Consider the following 21,160-nt stretch of genomic DNA (forward strand, 5'->3'; position numbering starts at 1 on the left):
CCACATCTTCGGCACTGTGGGGGCCAGGCGCCCCCACCGCCCGCCTTCGCCAGCCCTCGACAGGGTGACAGGCTGGCCCGTTCCCTCCCCTCCCCTCCCTCACTCGCCACAACGCCCAGGGTCCGACTCCCGTGTGACCGGCCGTCTTGGACTGTGTGAGCCCATGTGCTCGCTCTGGGCTGTCCCTCTCACAGCGTGAGGAGCACCCCACCCTGGCTCCCAGGGGTGCTGGCATGACACAGTCCATCAGACGGTGTTTGCAGAATTCACGGTCATGATAAGAAATCAAAGTGGTTAATTAGAAAGCGACCACACAGGCCCCAGGCAGGCAGCTAGAGCCACCGAAGCATCTGGAGAGGCTGAGGGGCTGTCACGAGATGTCCATCTACGGCATCAGTGCATGCATCCCGTTACCTGGGAAACAAACTCCAGGTTGCCTAGCGATTGCCTCCCTCCCTGACTTGGGTCCCTTTCTCTTTGGCAAAACCCAGCGTTTGCCCTCACCCGGACTGGACAAGAAGAACGTAGCCAGGGCTGGATGCTGAGCGGGGACAGCGGGGTGGGCGGCGGAAGTGGGCAGTGTCCTGCGTCGCGCGTCCGGTGCAGGGAGCCCAGGGCAGGGCTGCTGGGGACCAGGCTCTCAAGGGGCCGCACAAGACCCCCAGCACTGGGGACAAGAGAAAGCTTAGCCAGGCCACGGCTGACTGCTTCCACGCTACACATGCGCCCTCGGGCCCGGAAGGGACGTGTCCACCGCACGCGGGCGAGTCCAGTGAAGTTCAAGCCGCCCTGCCCCGCACTGGCTGCCCCTGAGCTCCTGCTGAGGTGGAGTCGAAGGGGCCAGAAGACCCCAGGAAACGCCCGAGATGCGGTGCGGACACCGTCCATCTCGCCCCACACCCACCGAAGCACCTTCCAGTGCTTCTGATGATCTGATCGATTTTCGGTGCGTTAGAATATAACTGTCACATTATGGATTAGGATCCATGTACCTTAAGACGACAAGTCACCCTCTGACCATGGGAAATGGGGCACCAGCTCAGGGGCTGGCCCCCTGGACTTGAAGGGACTGCCCCATTTTCTCCACAGTTGGGGCAATTTGGGGGAGAAAGCGGGGGAACAAAGTTTAATAAGTCACTAAAAACAGGCTTGCGATCGAAAGCCAGGCTGCCAACCACTGGACATCGCTCAAGCCCCAAGGCTGACAAGAATCCCAGTGTCGCCCGTTTCCAGGGAGACAGAACGACAGATGACTATGTACCAAGGAACATCAGGAAGTGCCAGGAACCCAGCAGAGTCTGGGGAAAACCCTGCTCACGAGGGTCGGAAGGTCTCAGCGGCCCTCTAGTCACAGGGACTGTTCCCATCGATGGAGTCGCCCCATCTACCTCACGACAAATCCAGCTGCAACTGGACATCACGGAAAATAAATCGGCGCCTCACGCTCGGCAACCTGTCCAGCATCGGGTCTGCAGGGCGAAGGCTCGGCGCCTCCCCTGGCCAGTCACCTGCTGGGCCAGGCTGGCCTCTGCCCGAGTCCCCGCTCAGCCGAGGGGACGCAGCGTGCCGGCTGGGAGCCAGCGCCCACGCGCATCCCCGAGCCTGGGCCTGCTCAGAGCTGTCGCTGCACAGAAATGATTGTGACATCAGAGGCGCTCAGTGGAAACCAGAGATGCTGCCAGGCGGAGTCGCCGGAGTTTCGCTCAGAGCGGCCAGTCGTCCGGTGAACACCGAGTCCAAAGGCCTCGCGGATCCCGAGCGGGAAAGAGCAGGTCTCCGGGGAGGCGACGGCGGCTTCCTGGCCACCCAGCCGTCCTGCTTGCCGCCTCGCGCGGATAACACCGGTTTCCTCCCCGGGAGCTGCCCCTTCCCCGGTGACACAGGCTGACGGGGCTGGTTACGGCCGGGAATCCCATCTCGGTCCCTGTGCCGCCGCGTGGCTTTTAAAACGGTGTCCTCTCCGCTCCCTGACCCAGGCGAAGCCCCTGCTCTCAGCCCGGAGGGAGCTTTCGGGTTCCCACGGCTCAGGAGGGCACCGGGGCCGGGCAGGGCGGGGCCAGCCGAGCCGAGCCACCTCGGACCTCCCCCGCGCTCAGCCCCGGCTGAGGGCCAGCCGGGCAAAAACAGTGGGAACGAAGAACGGCGAGGACCTCCTGGCTCGAGACCGGGGCCGCGGACAGAGAGGAAGGAGGCGACTTCCGAACGAGCCAGGGGCGCTGCCCGCACGTCCTCCGCGATGGCGTGCGCCCGGGCGGGAGCCCCGCGCGGCCCCCCGTTGCGTCACGCGGGAGTGCCAGCAGCTCGGACGCAGTTGGGTCTGCGAGGTCAGGCCCTTCGCTGAGCCGTGGACGTACTGACTGACAGACACTGCACAGTACGTGTGGACAAGGAACGGCGTGAAGCCACAGGAAGCACCCGCGTGGCTGGAAATGTGGTCACGCCGCGCCCTCTGAGCACCGGGGGCCGGGCTGCCGGGGGCCACCCACACTGCCGGGGACCCCGGATGGCTGCGTGTCCCCACTCTTCAGCCCTGACTTCTGGGTTCTCTGCGGAGTCAGGGAGGCCCAGCTGAAAGATGGCCATAGGAAGGCCTTGGTTAAGTCCAATGGCCTCTTAAAACCTGAATTGTAACGGGCCACGGCCTCCCGGCGGCATGCAGCTCAGCGGACAGCTGGGCAGAGGGCAGGCCAAGCAGGAAGCCGACGTCTAAACTGGTGGGACCTCGGTGTCTGGTTCAACACAATGCAGAACCTCTGAGCCTCCAGAAAGATGAGCATTTGTTGCCACTTCATCTGGTTCCTCAGAGCGACCCGGAACCATCCCAGCAGCCTGCACTGCGAGGCGTCCACGCCACACAGGGGGCCTTCGATGACAAGGACACATCTGTGCCCTCCTTCCAACAGAACTGGAGATGCTCGGTGCCCCACCTGGAAGCTCCCTCCAGCTTCCAACAGACCCGAGAAGCATCCATACATGCTTGACACCACTCTCCCGGATGCTCACGTGCCGGGCCCCAGGGTTAGGAGGTCCGGGCGCCCCCACCTGCCTGCTGGACGCACCCTTTCCAGGGCGGGTCCTGGTTTTGAGTGTTTGGCCTCCGTCACCCTCGCCAGTCCCAAGGGAGGCTCCTGTGTCCCTCTGTCCCGAAGAAGCGACTCACGTTCCAAAAAGCAGGTGCCCCCAGCAGTGAGAGGCTGACCACCCCCCACTCCGACACAGTGTGAGGGAAGACGCCCCCAACCGGCCGGCCTGGAAGAACCTCGAAGGACATCGCTGACATCGGAACACGTCCCGGAAGCGCAGCCCCGGACGCGAGGCTCTGCGCCCCGTTTCGGAGAAACGCGACGCAGGTTCTGCACCCCCCCCGGAGGGTTCTGGGGCGCGAGAGTGAGGGCAGGGTGGAGGGCGGTGGCCTGGGGGCCGGGGCTGCAGACTCTGTGCCCAGGAAGGCTGGTCCCCAGGGGTATGGGGGGGCGTCCCACCGTCTTCCTGTCCCGGTGGGGTCGCACAGATCACCTTCCCGCTTCCCAGTGCGGGGACAGTCCCACGGAACGCAGCCCGTCCTTCCGGCCCACGCCCACGGGGGTGGGGAGGGGGTGGTGGCAGGCGCCCCTCTGCTGGCCGCGGGCTGCTGCCTGTGCCCCCACTTCCTGTGGGCTACGGGACACCGCAGGAACCGCGACCAGCCCACCCGTGGCCGGGACTCGCCCACCTGACCAACCTCCACGGAGCGTCGGGGGGTCCCCGCCCCCAGCGGGGCCTCGGCACAGCCTCAGGTGTCGGAGGAAGGTGAACCGTTGGGGTACAGAAGGGCTGCGGACGCCCCGCGAGCCTGGAGCTGCTAGGCAACAGCCCGGCCCTTGGAGGCCACCTCGCCACGGACCTGCCGGGGCCGAGGACTCGCCCCTGGAGCCCTCTGGGCTGCTGCCTCCGCTGCTGGCTCGGCCCCTGGAATGGATGGACCAAGGCCTGAGGAGCGGATCGCGGACCCTCCTCCCAGAAGCTCCCTGCGGGAGCCCGGCACGCCCAGGCTCACATTCCTCACTGTGCCGCCTGGGCCAAGCACCCACAAACACACGCTGCCACCCCGCTTCTCACCACGGCGGGCGCCGAAGCCAGGAGGCTTCCCGCTGACTCAGCTTTTCACGTGGCCCTAAAACAAAGCACGGAAAGGGATTCTTGAGGACCCTTCGACGGGCCTGCTGCCCAGTGGGCCGGCAGCCAGGCGCGCTGCCCTTGGACCCCAGAGTAGCCAGGAAGCCGATTTTCCAAGCATGACAGCTGGTCGGACATCCCCTCCCGGCTCTTTTCCTCTATAACTTTTTCTTAAAATCCAGTAACTTCTAAAGCGTTCCAGGCGCAAAGCCCAGTTCACGGGAAAACACCAGAACCCATCACGAAGTCGCATTTATTCCTTCACACTAAAAGCATGTGAGAGAACCGTCCCCGGCGGGGAAGCCGCCTAGGTGGAGGGGTCGGTCAGCTTTAAGCACTGTGGATGGAGGGAGAGCTCAGGGGCCCACGCTGGGCGGCTGGGGACAGCGTCCGACTCCAGGGAGAGCCCCCTTCAAGGGACGAGAACCATCAGTTCCTCTGGCTGGGCTGGCCTGAGGAAGAGGCAGGCACCCCGGACAGGAAGTCACTGCCAGCCGCAGGAGCGGCCCAGCTCACTCAAATCGGACATGTGAGCTTCGTGACTTCGTGACTTCGACTGGTAAAGGTTTTAATGAGGATCAGAAGACGAGGAGCAGTAAGCTGAGCCTGTGAACGGGGAGGCGTGGGGTGGGGTGGGTGGGGGGGAAGGGGAGGGGGCAAACTGCGAGCCTGGAGCTGCCAGGGGGAGATGGTCAAGGAACCCACCTCGCTGCTCAGGCAAAGCTCCTCTGAACACGGGCCCATCCGTCCCGTCCCGCACACGCGGCGAGCGCTCTAAGCGAGCTCGGTTCTCGCTCCGCTCGGGGTGCCGGGAGGCTCGGCGAGGCCCCTGCGGCCCCGGTGCCCGGCTCTGCGGGCTCGCCCCCCAGCTCCATCTTCCCTGCCCCCCGTGTCCACCCTCGTGTGTCAGGGCCGCTCCCGACAGCGGGGCTGAAATCCTCTTAGGACTAAAAAACGTTGACGTTCCATTTAATCTCGCAGAAGAATTAATTTCCTGGACTGACCCAGAAGGCAGCATGGAAGAGCGGCGAGGGGCCGGGCTTGGCGGCGGGGCGGTGTGGGGCCGAGTGCCGCCCCACGGGGCCCCGGCTGGGGACGGGCGCGCATCGGAGGGTGGCGACGGGGCCCCGCGTGCGCTGAGCCTCACCGCATGCAAAGCCTGGGCCCGCTCGTGCGTGACGTGGTCCTCGAGCCCTCTGGGAGGCCCGTCAGCCCCGTGTCACGCTTGGGAAAGCGAGGCTCAGATTTTTCAGCTTAAAAACGAAATGCCCAGGGTTCCCCCGAGAATTCAGATGGGATAATGGGGAGGCGCCCAGCTCTCCCGGAGCCTGATTTGGAGGGGAGGCTCTGGCAGAGGAGGCCCTGGCCGGCGGGGAGAGGATGGGGGTCCTCCTCCTGCCCCAGGAAGCTGGAATCCCTTCACTGTGAAGCATACATCACGCTGCATGAGAAAGCCTGGGAGGCCCCCGAGGGCGTCAGGGGGCCGCGGCCAGGACAGGGCCAGCCCTGCGGGCCGCAGCTCTGCTTCCGGTCTCCGGCCCCCAGAGCCGGTCGGGGCAGTGCCCTCTTCCCTGGGCCTGGCACAGCCGTTCTGGGGTCCGTGCCCTGCCCCTGGCCTTCCCCGCGGGTTCACACGCTGGCCTTAGGGGCGTCTTCCCAAGCATGCCAGGCTCCTAGGGGCCCCTCCGCGTGTCCCTAACCCAGTCGGCAGTTCACGTCTCACGACACCCCCGCACCCTCCCAGGCTGCAGAGCCTGAAGACCGGGCTGGGGTCTCCCCTGCCCACGCGTGACAAACGCCGGCCCCCGGGCGCAGCACGCGGGGGTCAGTGTCCAGGAGTCGGGCCCCGGCCGGCGGCCGCGGGGTGCGTTCTGTCTCTCGAACGCACTGCCTCGCCGGGCTGCTCAGTCTTGACGGCCGGTCTCTTCGACGGAAGGACTGGTGCCCTCACCCGGCCACTCTGCAGGGCCAACTCTGGGTCACGGTGCCCAGAGGCCGCCCTTCTTCGGGGGTGCAGGGTGTCCCCGGGGCTCTGTGCTGGCCTTCTCCAGCCTGATGGGCTGAGGGTCAGCACCCCAAAGACCAGTGAACCCCCAGCACGGATCTTCAAAGAAAGGCAGGGCCCCGGGCGGGATCACCAGGTGTGCGGGGCCCGGCGGGGAGAACCCTCCCTCCTGACTCTGACGGGACGGGTTCTCTGCTCCGGGGAAGGGACACTTTCTACCCCGGAGACCAGGCATCACCAGCCCGCCGCCTTGGTGACGGAGGACGCGGTGACGACCACTCGCCACCACCACAGACCCCGTGTCAAGAACCACAGACACCTCGGCCCTGCCCCACAGGGTCCCTGGGCAGTGTCCCCTCGGGACGAGACGGGCGTCCCACGAATCCGGCCACACCCAGAAAAGTGGCTGGGGAGACAGGGAAAACCCCCAGCAGGGGCGGGCGGGGCTGGGCCTCGGCCGAGCCCCCGGCGGCCCGTGCTCCGCCGTGCTTGGGGACAGACGTCTGACTGTGCGCCTGCTCCATCCGTCAGCGGGAGGGCTCGGCGACAGCAAACCTGGGGCTGTGGCCGACGCCGCGGGACACGGGGGAGGGGGCCTCGCCCGGCCACACCCGCCCGCAGAGCGCTCTGCAGTGTGCGGCAGTCAGCCGGGCCAGCGCGGGAGCGAGGCAGGCCCGCCAGGCGCCGTCACCCACAGGCTGCACCGGGGACCCGCCTTGTCTGGTCACCGTGAGCGGCCCGGTCAGCAGACCCGCGAGGAGGAGGCTATTATCCGTGGGCTACGTGTTATTTACAGGCTCCAAGAGAGCCAGCCAGGACGAAGCAGGTCGTTAGGGATGGAGATAAACAACTGTATGTTAAAGTATGCGAAGCACACACACGTCACGCGAGGAACCTACAAACAGACAAACAACCCACTGCAAACACACAGGATGCCTCTCCAAACGGAGAGGGGAGTGGCATGTCCCCCGCAATCCCTGCCCCCCCGGGGAGGGGGAGCGTGAGCAAGACGAAGACCCAAATGAAGACTGACTCGTGTTGGTGTTGGTCATGCGGTCATCAGCGGGCGAGGCGCTAGACAGACAGACCCACATCTAGAGATGGCGACCTCCCGTTTCAGCCCGGCTCAGCGGCTGAGGACGGGGCGGGGCTGCCGGCCCCAAGTCCAGGTTTCTAGACTTACATGGTGCTTTTCTTAAACATAAATGCTACCGTCTCGGGACAAAAGGAGCAAAGAAACTGCCCAGGAGCCTGACGGCAGGTTCCGGCAGGTTCCAACGGATCCCAGTCTGGCTGCCGATCCCCACAAGGCCTGCCACGCAAAATGCCATTTGCACAGGCCGAGAGGAAGCCGAGCTCTGACCCGCCGGCCCCCGGCGCGCGGCTTGCGGGGAGGGTTATGAGGACATGCTGAACGCACAGGAAGGGACGCAGAGGAGGACGAGGGCTACGGGAGAGATCGTCTGACAGAGAGATTCATCTGCTGGCCGTCTTCCGACTGCAGACTTCCTTGGCACTGGCTCGCTGCCATGCAAATGAAACAAATCAATATCCTCTGGTCCGCAGAAACCCGCGCTAACATCACACGCCAAGCAACTAACACAACATCCCTCGCCCCACACCCAAATAACAGGGCATGTTTTCGTCAGAAGGCGGTGCAAAATTAACAGGAAAATAAGAAAATAAGGCAATTTAACAGGTTCTCCTTCAGCAAAACCTTTCCAGGACTTCAACGAAGAGATAATCTTTCTGTGATTATGACCAAACCCTCCCGTTGCTTAGCAACACATAATTAAGGAATATGTTTTCAGATCCGCTTTGCAAGCCCGGCCATTATCAGATGAAATTACTGGAGCAACAAATGTCATCGCCATGCAAATGAGTTGCTTGCAGAGAGAGAATGTGTGACGGCGAGGGGGACGGCACAGGCCCCCGGAGACGAGGGGGACTGTCCTCCCGTCGCGCACCGCCTAAAAAAAATAAATAAATAATAAAAAAAAGTGAACCACACGACCAGATGCAAGGTAAGAAATCCGCACAGGGGACACACCCAGAGTCTACAGTGAGAATACAGAAAACTCCAGCCAGTCACGGAGTCTCCCCTTGGAAAGGAGAAAGCGCCTGGGAGTTGAGTTTCGAAGCGAGAATCGCCAGGTCTAACGGCAGCGGCCAAACTGTCACCGGCTCCCCCAGCGAGAGGGGACCCCAGCGCCACATCTCAGGGCTGCCCCGCCCCGGCCGCCAGGACCCAGCCGCAGGTGCTTAAGGGGTAGAGTCGTCGTGCTTCTACCCTGAATTTCATGCCAGTAATCCCTGCCCTAATAATAAGTTATTCACGGAAAAAAAAGAAAATCCACTTAAAAAGAATTGTTTTTAAAATTTGGGGGAGGCAGGAGGGAAGACCACAGATTTACAGCTTAAACTGTCAGTAAAGACTCTAGAGTTAAAAAAGAAATTCTAAGCGTTGCTCAGGTGCCGCCCACCTGGAAGCTCACCACCGCGCCCGAGGCCACACAAGTGACAATCGACACTCCTCCCGTGTCCGGCCGCAAATCAACTCGGATCCTTTCCTACTTCCTCGCCTCGGAAGTCGACTCTTCCCTACCAGAACTCCCGACCGCGTTTCCCAACCTGCCAGACTGAGTGTGGCTTTGAAACGGGGAGTTCTAAGGGATTTCAACGTCCTGCTTCGTCTAACTAACGCCATCTCAGATCCGAGGCGGTTAATCCCGCCTCTGACGACGCGCGGGCTGTTCCTGAGCTGCGGTGCGCGTGACGCCGTGGTCCTGACGGCAAAGGACTGTCCCACGATTGATTCAGGGGGGCACTGGCTGAAGGCTCCCGCCTTCCCGCCAGCCTCCTCGCGTGAGCGGACCGTGCCCGTCAGCCCTGGGTGATTTCTGAACGTCTCCCAGAAACACAGACGTGTTGGGTCACCAAACAGGGACCTCCACAGATCGGCCTGAGCTCAACGAGAGAGCTGGGAAGGCAACGCCGTCCCAGTGGGTCGGCCTGACCCGAAAATCTGTTTCCCCCGAGAGAACCGCGTCAGCTGGCGAGGCTGGGAGCCGGCTGTGGGGTGCGCGGCTCCGGCCCCTCCAGGCCTGGAGGGTGAGGACGCGCTGCCCCGTGCCCGGCCCGCGCCCCCGCCACGCAGCCACCCGCGCGGGGATGTGGGGAGGGGCGCATTACTTGGGTCCGGAGTGAGCATGGTGGACACGATGATGGGGGCCCCCGTCCGCCGGGCCACCCTCGGGCAGGGCGAGTGCGGCACGTGGAGGCTCTGGCCGGCGGGCGGCAGCATGGGCGGCTCCGCGGGGACCCCGGGCCTGCGCAGCAGCTGGGGGCTGCCGCGGGGGCTGGGCAGGGGGGACGCGGCCGAGCTGTGCTCGCGCTTCAGCAGCTCCATGGGCACCGTGGAGGCTGTGGAGTAGGCCGTCCTGGGGCCCGGGGTCGGCGGGGCCGCTCCGGCCTGCGGGGAGCACGTGGGGCCCAGCCGCGCTGTCAGGGCGCAGGGCGCCGGGGAGCCGCGCCCGGAGCCGGAGGGGAGGTGGGCGGCCTGGGCGCCCAGGCCGGGAGCGGCGTAGGTGGCCGCCGCCTCCAGCAGGTGCTGGGAAGGCGCGCTGGACGGCCGGCGGGCTGGGTCTGCAGCTCGGGGCAGCGCCGCCTGCAGGGGGCCCACGGGCTGTGGCGGCAGGCAGGCCAGGGCGCCGTGCGGCTCGCTGCGGTGGCTGAAGCTGCCGGAGCGTGTCCGTGGCGGGGGCCCCGCCCGGCCCGGCCTCCGCAGCTGCATCTCGGCCCTGCAGCTGCTGGCCAGGCGGCTCAGGACGCGGGCCTGGCCCAGGTTGGGTGCGACACACTTGATGTCTGCGTCCTCCATCGTGGCCAGGACGGCCGGGGAGTCGAAGCCCTGCTGGAGCAGGGCCCCCAGCGTGGCCTCCGCCACCCCCTCAGCCCGGAGGAGGGCCAGGAACTCGGGCCGCACGCCCCTCCTGCCGCCAGGCCCCTGGAAGGCGGACAGGTCGGCCTCACAATCCTCATAAGCCATCCTGGAGGGGACGCTCTCCTGTCCGTAGCCTCGATTCAGGGCAGCGGGGGCCAGCCCTGGGCCCACCTCGGAAGCGGCAGCCCCGCTGGGGTCCACGACCAGGCACGTGGGGGCCGCCTGCCTGGCGGGCGCGGGGTCCAGAGGCCTGTCGCTGACGTCGTTGTAGACCTGGCCGGGGGCGTAGGGCGCTGCCTCTACCCCGTACCTGCCGTCGGCGGGGTCCGCGGCGTAGCGTGCGGGCGACGGGGCCCGGCTCTGCGCCCGCGGCCCCGGAGTGGCCGCCCTACCTCCGGCCTCCCGGTACGGGGGCCCCGGGTCCTGCAGGGCGGGGGCCCGGCCTTGCACATGCTCCCACGTCATCCTGCTGCCAAGCACTCCGTAGCTGGGCAGTGGCCGGCCGAGTCCAGGGTCCCGCAGGTGCTGTGGCTCTCTGGGCCCCCGAGCGGCTCCGGACAGGTCGCCGTAGTAATCCCGTGGCAGCAGGGCACCGCGGGCGGACATCACGGCCTGTCTGCTGTCGTAAAAGGTGAAGTCGGGGACGGAGCTCTTCCTGCCGGCCCCTGAGCCGCAGAAGGCCTCGCGGCAGAGGTCGGGCGCCGGCTCGTACCAGGGTCCCTCTCCACCTCCGTCCGTCAGGGAGCTGCTCCGGCCCGGAGCCTCTGCCAGCTCCCAGGGGCCCTCGAACCACCCGGAGGCATCCCAGCTCTGAGAGCGCCCGACGCTGACATGCCTGCTGGGCACCGGCATGGGAAGGAGGGAAATGACGGCCGAGGCGGAGGCCTTTCTCTACGAACCTTCAATGACACACGCCGAAACCAGGCCGGCGGCGTCCCAGGCGGGGCCCAAGCCCTTCCGGACGGCAGCAAAGCCAAGTGCGTGGGTTTCCTATTTCAAAGGACGGCCTGAATTATTCATCCTCGAAACCTTAGCAGACAAAGCGCAGCGCGCACGGTCACTCCCCTCGCTCCCTGACGGCGGCGGGCAGTGCTGGCCAGGAGGCTGCGGGGCCTGCGGCCCCCGCCGGCTGCTCACATGGCCCTCAGCTCTCTGGCGCGGATTAGGAGCTAAATAAAACCCCTAAAGCTTTTGTTCCATGTGACATCCCTAGACCGATGAAGCCGCTGCCTCTCCATCAGGGCCTCCCGACCTGCGAGCAGGAATTATCTTCACGCTGAAGCTCTGGCTTATCTCCTCCGTCCTCGCCAGGGCGCTCTCTGGGCAAGCACTGTTCCCCCGCCCTCCCTCGCCATGGGGCCTCGCCCCACCCCTGCCTCCGACTCCTAAAAGTGACAGGAGGAAACCAGAAAAAGACCGCTTCAATGTCAATGCCATCTTAATCCGCCCCGATGAGATGTTAATCCGCTGTGTGCGGCCGAGGACACGTTACATGTGAACACGCAGGGGGGACAGAGAGACCAGCATCTCACACGCACTTCCGGGGCACGAGGTGCCGAGAAACAGGCCAGGTCTGCAGCGGAAGCGTCGCCGTCTCGAAACCTGGCTCTGAGAGGACGCCTCGGCGACGATTCGAAGGCGTGACATCGCTCAAGTCCGAACGCAGCCTCTACCTTATCATCACAAAACACAGATCCCTTCATGCTCCTGGGGAAGTGGGGGGGGATGGACCCCACCCCGAACAAAAACCACCACCTAAGCACATGATCTAGGAGTGGGCGTCTCAAGCCTGCGACAGAGGTCAGCGACTGCAACCGGGAAGCAGCCGCGACTTCGAGGCGCCTTCCCTCAAACCCGCTGGGAAGGAAAACCCGCCTCCAGCAGCCTCGGCCGGCTTGCCTCTGGCAGACAACATCCCACATCCCCACGGGTTGAGATCTTAACGTAGCCCACGAGAGACTCAGGTCCAATAACGCAGAGAGCAGTCACTCAGGCAAAGGGCCTCCCCGCAAACTGGGGCACCGAGCCATTTCCTGAGAGTATGGGGGGGGGCCCCGCCTTGTCACAGGGCCTTGTGGCTAAGGCCACGGGCAGTCGGGACGCTTTAAAATGACATAACACACGTGTCCGATGCCACCGGACCTAGGAGGGTTTTATCTCCAACTCTGTCTCTAATTATGTCTCTCTCAATTCATGACCCAACTGCGATCTTCCACTAAAAACAAATACCAGTCATTAAAACAAAACAAAACAAAAAACTTTTTTTTTTTCTGACATGAAAAATACTGAAGATTTACCGAGAGGGAAGAAAGTGAGCACAAAGGCCTTTCCAGGAACTGGAGGTCCACGGTGAGGCGAGACGGTTTAAAGGGGCACGGCCCACCCGCCCCCCACGTCCTGATCCATCGGTACATACTAATTACACTCTGGGACACACTCTGTTTAAACCAACACTGGCCCCCCCAAAACCAGAGCTGCCTAGCCTGGTATTTGAGCACCGTGGCCCCCACTTCTGACCCCCAAATGCCGACAAGGCCTCAAGTTACCTGGGAAAACGGCCTCTGCCTGCCAACTGAAGGGTGGGACCCGAGCAACCAGCCGCACTGCGGGGCCAGCTGGGTCCCCACGTCCGGGCGGCCACGGGCGCCATTCCCGCGTCCCTCTGCGGGCACGTTCACGGGCCGGGGCTGGGGGGCCCGGGCGGGGGAGACCATGAGACAGGCATGGCCTCCCACGGGGCAGTATTTACACGTCTCGGCGACAGCTCGAGGAGCCGAGCGCATGGGAGATACATCGGAACAGACAGGAAGACGTGACAGAGCCGCGAGCGGGATGGAACAGCAGCCTCCGGCTGCGGCGGCTCGTGCTGGGCTCCGCTGGGCTCCGCGGCGGGCGGCCTCACCGGTGACCCGTCCGAGTGAGCACGAGGCAGGTTTGCATGGAACCACACCCGGTGTCTCGGTGAGGACCCACCTTCACCGACAAAAGCCTGACCAGATGGCCCCGGGCAGCCCCCAGCCCCCAGCCTCCAGCGGCCTCGTCGCCTCCCAGGGGGCATCCTGCCCCGTCGCTGTGGGCGCTGCCATTCCTCCTACCACTGGTCAGAGACCGCGGCTGGCCAGGCGGGGCGGCCCGCGGCAGTCCTGACCCTTCGGAGGTGACCGGCAAAGGGGCACCTCTGACATCACGCTTTTCCCACGGGGCGTCTAACATCGGGCGTCGACACCCGCCGAGTGTCGAGTGTCCGTGTATCAGGCCCTGCTCTAGGCGTCCGGCCCCTGACAACTCTACAGTCAGGGATGATGATGTCGCACCCCAGGTTCTGGGGATGGAGAAGGTGGGGCCTTGCCCAGGGCCACAGGGCACAGGATCCAGCTTAAACTCCAAAGCCAACCTCAAACGACATAATGCTGTCACCCTGAAATTTCCAAAACCTCAGAATCGTAAACACGTCACTTATAAAATTAACTGCTTGAGTATCAGGAAGTAACTCGAAAACAGACGACTGCGCCGAGCCCTCCAAACGGGGAGCGCGGGCCTGCGCGGAGCCGGACCCGCAGCCGACGGATGGCAACTGCCGGAGCCTCGGCACCGCGCCACAGCGCCCTTGCCGTGGCCTCCCCAAAAGGCCATGTGGCGTTCGTGCCACGAGACCCCCCTCGTGGCGCAGACACGTCCCCTCGGAGGCGCAGGGACGGATACCGGCAGACGCCCGCGCGGGGCCTCCGAGGAGCAGGGAAGCGCGTGGTGACTCACCCGGCTTCCGGATGGCTGGTTTCGGTTCAAGTTCCTCACCTGCGGCCGCGGAGGACGTGCGCCCGGGCGCTCCGAGGCAGAGTGGCAGCCGGTGTGCGGGGAACGCCTGCCCGCCAGGCGCGGGGCAGCACCGGGCCGCGGGGCGGAGTCACGGCGGGCGAGGGGGCCCGGTTCCGTTGCCAGCCCCTTCCGACCGACCCCTTCTGCTTGGACGCTGCCCAGACTCAGGCCGCCGCGGCCCTGCAGCCCGCCAGATGCCGCAGCACACGCCTTCCTGTGTGCGGCCGCGACACCTGCAACTGGACTCGCGCTGCGCTCAGCACCCCGGCAGGTGTGTGTTTTATAAAGTACATCGAGGTTTTTTAGAAAGAACTGCTTTCCTGAAAACCTCACGTGGGCTAAGTAAATAAGCAAGAGGGACCGATTTCTGACAGTAACGAGTCACACAGACTTAACTTTTTAATCCCACAAAGACGCTTCCTTGCTACAGAAAACGGCACAAAGTAAAAAGCCATCATCTTCTTAAACCGAGATATAGACAGACAGTCTAAATTCTCTTGCAGACAGAATAAACCTAAGCCGATCGGGGTGCAATCAGCAGGACGGTGGCCAGCCTCCCTCAGAGCCAGGCCTTCAGCTCCCCCTGCCACAGGGAGTCGGCCCACAACTGCGGAGACCTGAACGCTCCAACACGGACCCAGGTGGCCCTGCCAGAGCAGGGAAAATCGGGGAGGGGGACGGCCATGGGCCCCTCCTGAGGCAAATCACCCAGGAGCATGTCCCGTTCTGATCAACACGATGGCCTGAATCTTCCCTTAGATGGGGTGTGAGCTAGAATCAGCGACTCCCACGGCCGGACTCACAGGAAGACCGCAGCCCCGGGTGCCTCTGTCCCCTGAACGGGGTCGTTTCCCGCCAGTCTGGTGGCAATAAATGCTTGCTCATCCTCAGGAAGCAGCCACACCCAGCCCTGGGGGCACGACATGCCCAGCCTTCTCCTCCCTGGAGCAGCACTGGCGGGCGGGGGTGGGGGGGTGCCTTCCATGTCCAACTCAGCCCTTGGGGCCACGAGACCAAGGCCAGGGCAGCTCTGAAAGTGAAGGTGGATCACCCCGCCCCCACCCCAGCCGCCTCCCCGTGCCTGCTGGACCCAGGACGGAGCGGCTGCAGGGTCCCCCCCCCCGCCCCGGCCCACTTCCCGCGGGAGGTGCCTCCCCCAGGGGCAGGCTGATGAGGTTAGTGGGTTACACACTGCTTTCTGGCAGAGATGGCCAAATATAGGCCTGAGTCCCCACTTCCTCCTTTTAAACACGCACAGGCTACGCTGGTTTGCTTTCTGTTTCTGTCAAGCGTTTTAGAATTTCTGTCTAAAAACAACTTTCTGCCTTTCAATTCTGTCTCTCCTTCCGTCCACTCAGGGTTCCCTGCCTAAGTGGCTCAGGTCATCGAAAGCAGAGGTGGAAAACCCCCCACGTCCACTGGAACAGCAGCAGGCAGGTGGCAGGGCCACACGGCAGCCTCCAAACGCCGTGAGCATGAAGGGAACATCGGCAGGGCTGTCCGGACGTCGGTGTAGGCATCAGAGGATCCACGCGGCACCCAGCACCCTGGGGTGCTCGCTGCATGCTCCCAGCTTCTGAGCCCAGAGCACGGAGGCCGTGGGCTGTCAGTGCCACCTCTGGAGGAGACCGGAGCCCTGAGGGGACTTCTGCAACCCGCCCTTTCGGGGTCGACCGCACGACAAGCGGCCCGAGTCCGCGCACGACTCCAGTGGAGACCCTCGAAGTGGAAACGAAGGTTGCACGTGGCTCCTGACGCGACCTCCAGACCCGAGCAGAAAACTCGATGAGAGCCACGTCACACACGCTAGGTTTGCTTCCCACGCGGCATGGGGTAAAAAGCCCGCTCTCTCGATGGCATGTTTGGAATGTGCCGGTGAAGCAGAGAGCCACCTGGGACCCCAGCTCGGGCCCGAGCAAGCCGCAAGACAAAAATCAGCCTCGAGAGGGCCGAGCCGAGTCTCCCACGGCACGCGAGGCGCTGCCTTCCTCTCCATAAAGACCTCCAACGACAGCTCTTCCCGCAGAATCTCCACTCCTCAGGGGCCCCAACGCACCCCGACGCTGCGCCCCTCACCCCGCTGCACGCCACGTCTGTTGTCTCTTCATCTGTACTGGGTCCAGAACATTCCAGAATTCCTTCCTCTTGCTTTTGCTCGGGATGTCCTAATTTCCTTCCACCAGGGTCCAGGTCAAATAACTTACCCCAGGGAACTTCCTCCATTCGCCTACTGTCCCTCTGTCCCTGGTCCAAAGAAATCTGCCACCTATCAAGGTGGGGACCCGGGCAACGCCACCGTCTGCAGGGACGGCGCGCGGCTTTCTCACCTACGGCCATGGAGCCTCGTGCCTGCTGACGCAGGTTTTAAAGTGACCTGCCAGGTAGCACTCTGGGGGGCTCGATGGCGACAGCCAGCCAGGCGCACGCGGTCCCCAGCAGGGCACCCGCCCACCCAGGCCCGCGCTGGAGGCACCGGACCGCGGTTCCGGTGAGGCGTGGCTTAGGCCTGGAGGCTGACGCTCTGTCCTCAGAGGCACAGTGACCAAGAACACAGCAGGCCGGGAAGACGAGCCAGTGGAGGGAGGGAGATGCACTGTGGAGGGGCCCAGGATGGCAGCCAGAGAACGAAACCCACGCCAGGACAGAGCCCACGCCCCGGCCCCTGACCACGCACGCCTCCTCACCCCCGCCCCCACGCGGAGGCGGAGTGGGGGCGACCCGGCGCTTTCGGAGCGGCGGGGAGTTTCAGGGCCTCTGCCGAGCGCGGGGAGTTTCAGGGCCTCTGCCCGCACGGTGCCAGGGGCCAAGAGAAGCGAGAGCCTGCATTTTGCAGGCGAGAACTAATAAAACATTAATCCAACTGCCGCCTGCAGAGAGTGAGGGTCCACTGCGCCGAAGGCACCCTAGCCTCACGGCCAGGTGAGGCAAAACACGGACCTTGTCCCTGGCAGCCGCTGCTCTCAAGGTTCAGCTCGGCCCTTCTCCCTCCCCCTACCGATCCTTTACGGAAGCGCCACATTGTTGCAGAACGTTCGTTTACACCAGGGAGTTTTAAGTCTTGTCTAGTTGACTATTGTATATTTACATAGCTGATGTAATTATCACTAATCACATAATCACTGGAAATGTGGATAATTGCCTGATCCAAACATATAATTACAATGTATAGCAACATTATAAATCCCATTTAAAACTTCACATTTTGGGGCCGGAGATATTTATTATAAATGCTAACGGACTACCCCATAGATGGCCAGCTTCAACACTGTTTCTTTATATAAAGTGTTCTAAATAACAGAACAAGTAGTGATTTTATATTGCTTTTTTAAAAAAGAGAGGTAAAAAGTAAAAATAGCATAAAATGAAAAATAACATGATGCCAGCCGGAGTCTTCCCCTGGGAAAACACAAGTAAGGACGCCCCTCCCGCGCCCCTGCCAGGAGTGCCCCGGTCTCCGTGGCCACCCACGCCCCGGGAGCCTGGAAGGTCTTAGACACCCTGGCTTCTCGAGCGTTCCAGGGCCACGACCGAACTTCCATGGTGGAGCCCTCCGCTGAGACACAGTGTCACAATGGCAAGCTCCTCCTGTTCACAGCGGGAACGACTCGGGAGGGACATTTTCCTCCACCTCACGCCCGAGGCATCTCCTCAGACATGTCTTGTCCTCGGTGCCACAGGTGACGCAGAAACAGGTTCCCGTGATCTGTAACCGTCTGCGTGAGTCACAGACCCCAGGTGGGGGGGGGTCCCCATTCGCCACCCACGGGCCCGTCTCTGCGCCCAGGAGAACGCCCCAGGGGCACGGAGCGGTAACACGACTGCCTGCTTAACAGGGGTTCGCAGGCTTCTTTGTTCCCTGCAGGAGACAGGGGAGGTCCTCTGCTGAGCTATGCTACCCGGGGCTTTTCACACCTCGGCTGACAGAATCCTCGGGACCATTTCTCCAAGTCTGTCGGTAAGACAGTCGAACAAAACAAAGTAAAATCAAATCTCTACTTTCTTTCACATTCTATTCTCAACAGCCCCAGGAAAGGGCGGTGTTTAACGACTTATTCGACCATACCCCACAATAAGATGGTTTAACAAAAAAGTCATCGGCAAAGCCATTCTGGTCTGTTTCGGTCCTGTAAATGTGGGGCTTTTCTGAGTCCCTTTTGCAATGCTGAATGATGGCGAGCCCTCTCCTCTGACCCACAAATATTCGGGGCAAATCGAACCAGCTCTGCCATGATGTGGGAAGGTATTAAAACTCTCTGGCTGGTGTAATTCACAAATACACCAGCAAACCAACCAAACAGAGAGAGGACACCCAAGACCTAAGTCATGCATCGAAGAGAGCCGCCTGCAATCCGGCCCCGGCCGGGCTGTCGCGGGCCCCACTCCGTGGAGCCTCTCACACCAGCACTCTAGGATGGTTTGATATCAGGCATCAGGAAAGAGCAGAACGGATTGTACATGTTGAAATAGAAGGGTTGCTTTAAAAAAAAAGAAAAAAAAAACATTGAAATCTGGCTTTTAAGTCTGCTCGCAAGACCGTAATTCCAACTGATTTGGATGAGTCCCAAAGGCTTCGGCTGGTGGGAAGCAAAGCGATACTCTGTACTGTGCTCACAGAGCAGAAACGTCCCCCCGGCTCCCCCCGGCGTGGCCGGCACAGCTGGGGTCTGATCCTGGGCAGGCAAGGAGGGACGGAGGAGCTTCACCCCTTCCTCCCCCGGCTCCGACTCCGGGGCCAGAGGGGACGGCAAGTCGGAGTGGGCCTGAGGAGGGGAGAGATGATGCAGGCCGGCGGGGAGGGCTCAGGGAGGAAGGGACGGGGCGTGGGGGACAAGCAGCGTCCCCGAGGCAGCGCCTGTGCGAGGATGATGCTCGGAGTCCAAGGCGGACAGGGTCCACTCAGGACAGGGCGGGATTGGAGAACGGGCCCACGGAGCGTCTTGTCCGGCAAGGAGCCCAACGGCCAGGGCTTCGCAGGAGCCGTGAGCAGAATCGGGGACCAGGAGCAAGAACACAAAGGTGCCCAGGCCCAGAGGGGCTCCCGGCTTTGATCATCAAACCCAAAACCGGGACAACGCAGTCTGGGTCGCAGTGGGGCGGCGCGGGGCGTGGGTGGCGCGGAGGAGGGACTATTCTGCGGCCTTCCGTGGAGAAGGTGCAAGAGCAGTTAGCTCAGGTTTACGGAACAGGGACGGGCGAGAATCCACGGCCAGGGACGTGCATGTGTGAGGCCTTCGGGAAGGAAGAACAAATTCCACCCAGCCGATCTGAGGGGCAGGCCAGCTGAAGACCAGCAGGGAGCCTGGGCGCCCCGCTCGGCCGGTCCCCCACCCCCGAAGGTGCTGAGTCAGCTCTCACATATGCAAACAGCGCCCAGGAAGCACCTTGGAGCAGCCGTGACGCTCAGCAAACACACGTCTGCGGCCACGGACTTCCGTCTGCCCGAGTCACTCATTCTAATTCCACGTGTCCACATTAAAAACATAACTGCTGCTGTCTCAGGTACACTACTCACAGATGAAATGCGTCAGGCGGCCGGTCAGACATGGGCGACAGGGGGAACGCAGCAATGGGGGCCCGGCCCGGAGACGCCGGACAACACCCTATCGGTGGTCAGAGAAGCTGTCCCGCATCCCGAAGACAAAGGTCAAGAGGGCCAGTCACAGGCTCGGCCTAATCCGGCCACGGGCGCCTGCGCAGAAGGGGCTGCCTCGTTTGCCCACGGTCGAAACTTCACCGTAACACCATGTTTGTGCCTGGGAGCTCACGGTAACGCACTGCCTTCCGGGTGCGCACACGCAGCCAGGTGTCATTCAAAGTGGCCTCGCCGGCCAGCCGCCCAGGACCGCCTCTGGAACGCCCCATCGCAGCCCGAGTGTAAGGCAGACACGCCCACCTCTGGGGCTTCTCCCTTCGTTTGTGGCCTTTTTACGTCGGGGCCTCCTCGGGGCATTGTTTGTCTCTAAAATATACTCGTGACAAATCTTTGCTCAATCTCAACGACCCGGGATTCTTCACTGCATCGCTCGAGGAAGGACCGATGGGAAGCGGGAACCGCACGCTTCGGAGCCGCCGTCAGGCCCCTCCCGGCCCCCGCCGCTGGGTGACGCGCAACCCCCCAACGGTAACAAGGTGACCCTGAACCGCCTGTAAAGGAAAAGAATGGGTGTGTGAACCATGCTTGGGAGAGAGGGTCTGGGGGAGCCCCCGGCAGTCTCCCCCTGACCTCCGGCCCTGGAGAGAGGGGCAAGGGCCCGGGCTCTTCCAGTCCGTTCCTCGTCTCACCGCTGATGTGGCATCGATGCTGGGCCCGGGGGTGGAACAGCCCCAGGCATCCCTGATGCCAGCCTCGGAACACTGATCCCCTAGGGCTCTCTGGAGCCGGGGACTCAGCAAACGGAAACGAAGTACTTTTCACCCCACTGCAGGGCAAAAGTAAACTTAAAAAAAAAAATCCCCAAAAATCAGGTGACTCCAGATTATGGGACATCGTACACACCTATCCTCCTGGCTCTTCCAAGACACCGATGCTTTTGAAAAGTCAAAAACGGCCAGAGAATTATTTTAGACTGAAGAGACCAAAGAAACAGAGAGGTGACGACTAGATGAACGTGTGTGTCCCTGGGCGGGTTTTCACGCAGGCGAACCAGCGAGCTGAGAAGAGCTGCGATGGGGTGTGGGGAGGCGAGTGTGTGGTCTTCATTAGAGCAGGTCCGACGCCGCTCAGCCCCCGGGGGTGGCCCAGCGCTGTGTTTACTCAGGGCAGGAGGCGCAAGCCGCAGCTGCCGCTGCCTCTGCGGCCCGCTGGCAGATGGTTCTGGGAAGGTCCGTCCACCCACCCACCCGTCCACCTCTTCCTCTCTACGCGTCTACAGAGAGGAAGCAACTGTGTGTCCATTGAACGATTCCAGCGATCTTTCTGTAGGTTTGAAATTTTAAAATAATTTTTAAACCCTAAATCCCTCCCCCCCTACCACACACACACTATGGCAGGACCCCAGGGATGTGGGGGACAGCCAGTGCCTGCTGAGCAGCACGGAGCTCTTTCGGGGCGCACGGTCGCACCGCAGAACACAGCTTCGATGCCTCCACTCCACGCGGCTTGAGCCACACCTACTCAGACAATTCCGTATGGACAGCTTGCAGGATCTATGCATTCCTGTCCCCAAATCAGTGGGCCAGTGTGCGAGCACATGCAGGGGTCTCGAGGGGGCTCCCCTCCATCACCTCCGCGACAGACCCTG

General features: G+C 62.8%; 1 protein-coding gene across 5 annotated transcripts in view; it reads right to left on the reverse strand.

The window, feature by feature from the left end:
- CTBP2 (C-terminal binding protein 2) overlaps positions 1 to 21,160 on the reverse strand; it is a 133,683-nt gene that overhangs the window by 12,356 nt on the left and 100,167 nt on the right. Inside the window, exon 1 of one of the 5 annotated variants that reach the window (XM_016118486.2) lies at positions 9,353 to 13,089. The exons of the other annotated variants lie outside the window; for them this stretch is intronic. Coding sequence (XP_015973972.2) covers positions 9,353 to 10,955 — 1,603 coding nt within the window. The 5' untranslated portion in view covers positions 10,956 to 13,089. Of the gene's footprint in view, positions 1 to 9,352; positions 13,090 to 21,160 lie in introns of those variants that run through there. 5 annotated transcript variants of the gene reach the window in all.

The sequence above is a fragment of the Rousettus aegyptiacus genome, unplaced genomic scaffold (assembly GCF_014176215.1).
Source record: "Rousettus aegyptiacus isolate mRouAeg1 unplaced genomic scaffold, mRouAeg1.p scaffold_m13_p_6, whole genome shotgun sequence".
Classification (NCBI taxonomy): domain Eukaryota; kingdom Metazoa; phylum Chordata; class Mammalia; order Chiroptera; family Pteropodidae; genus Rousettus; species Rousettus aegyptiacus.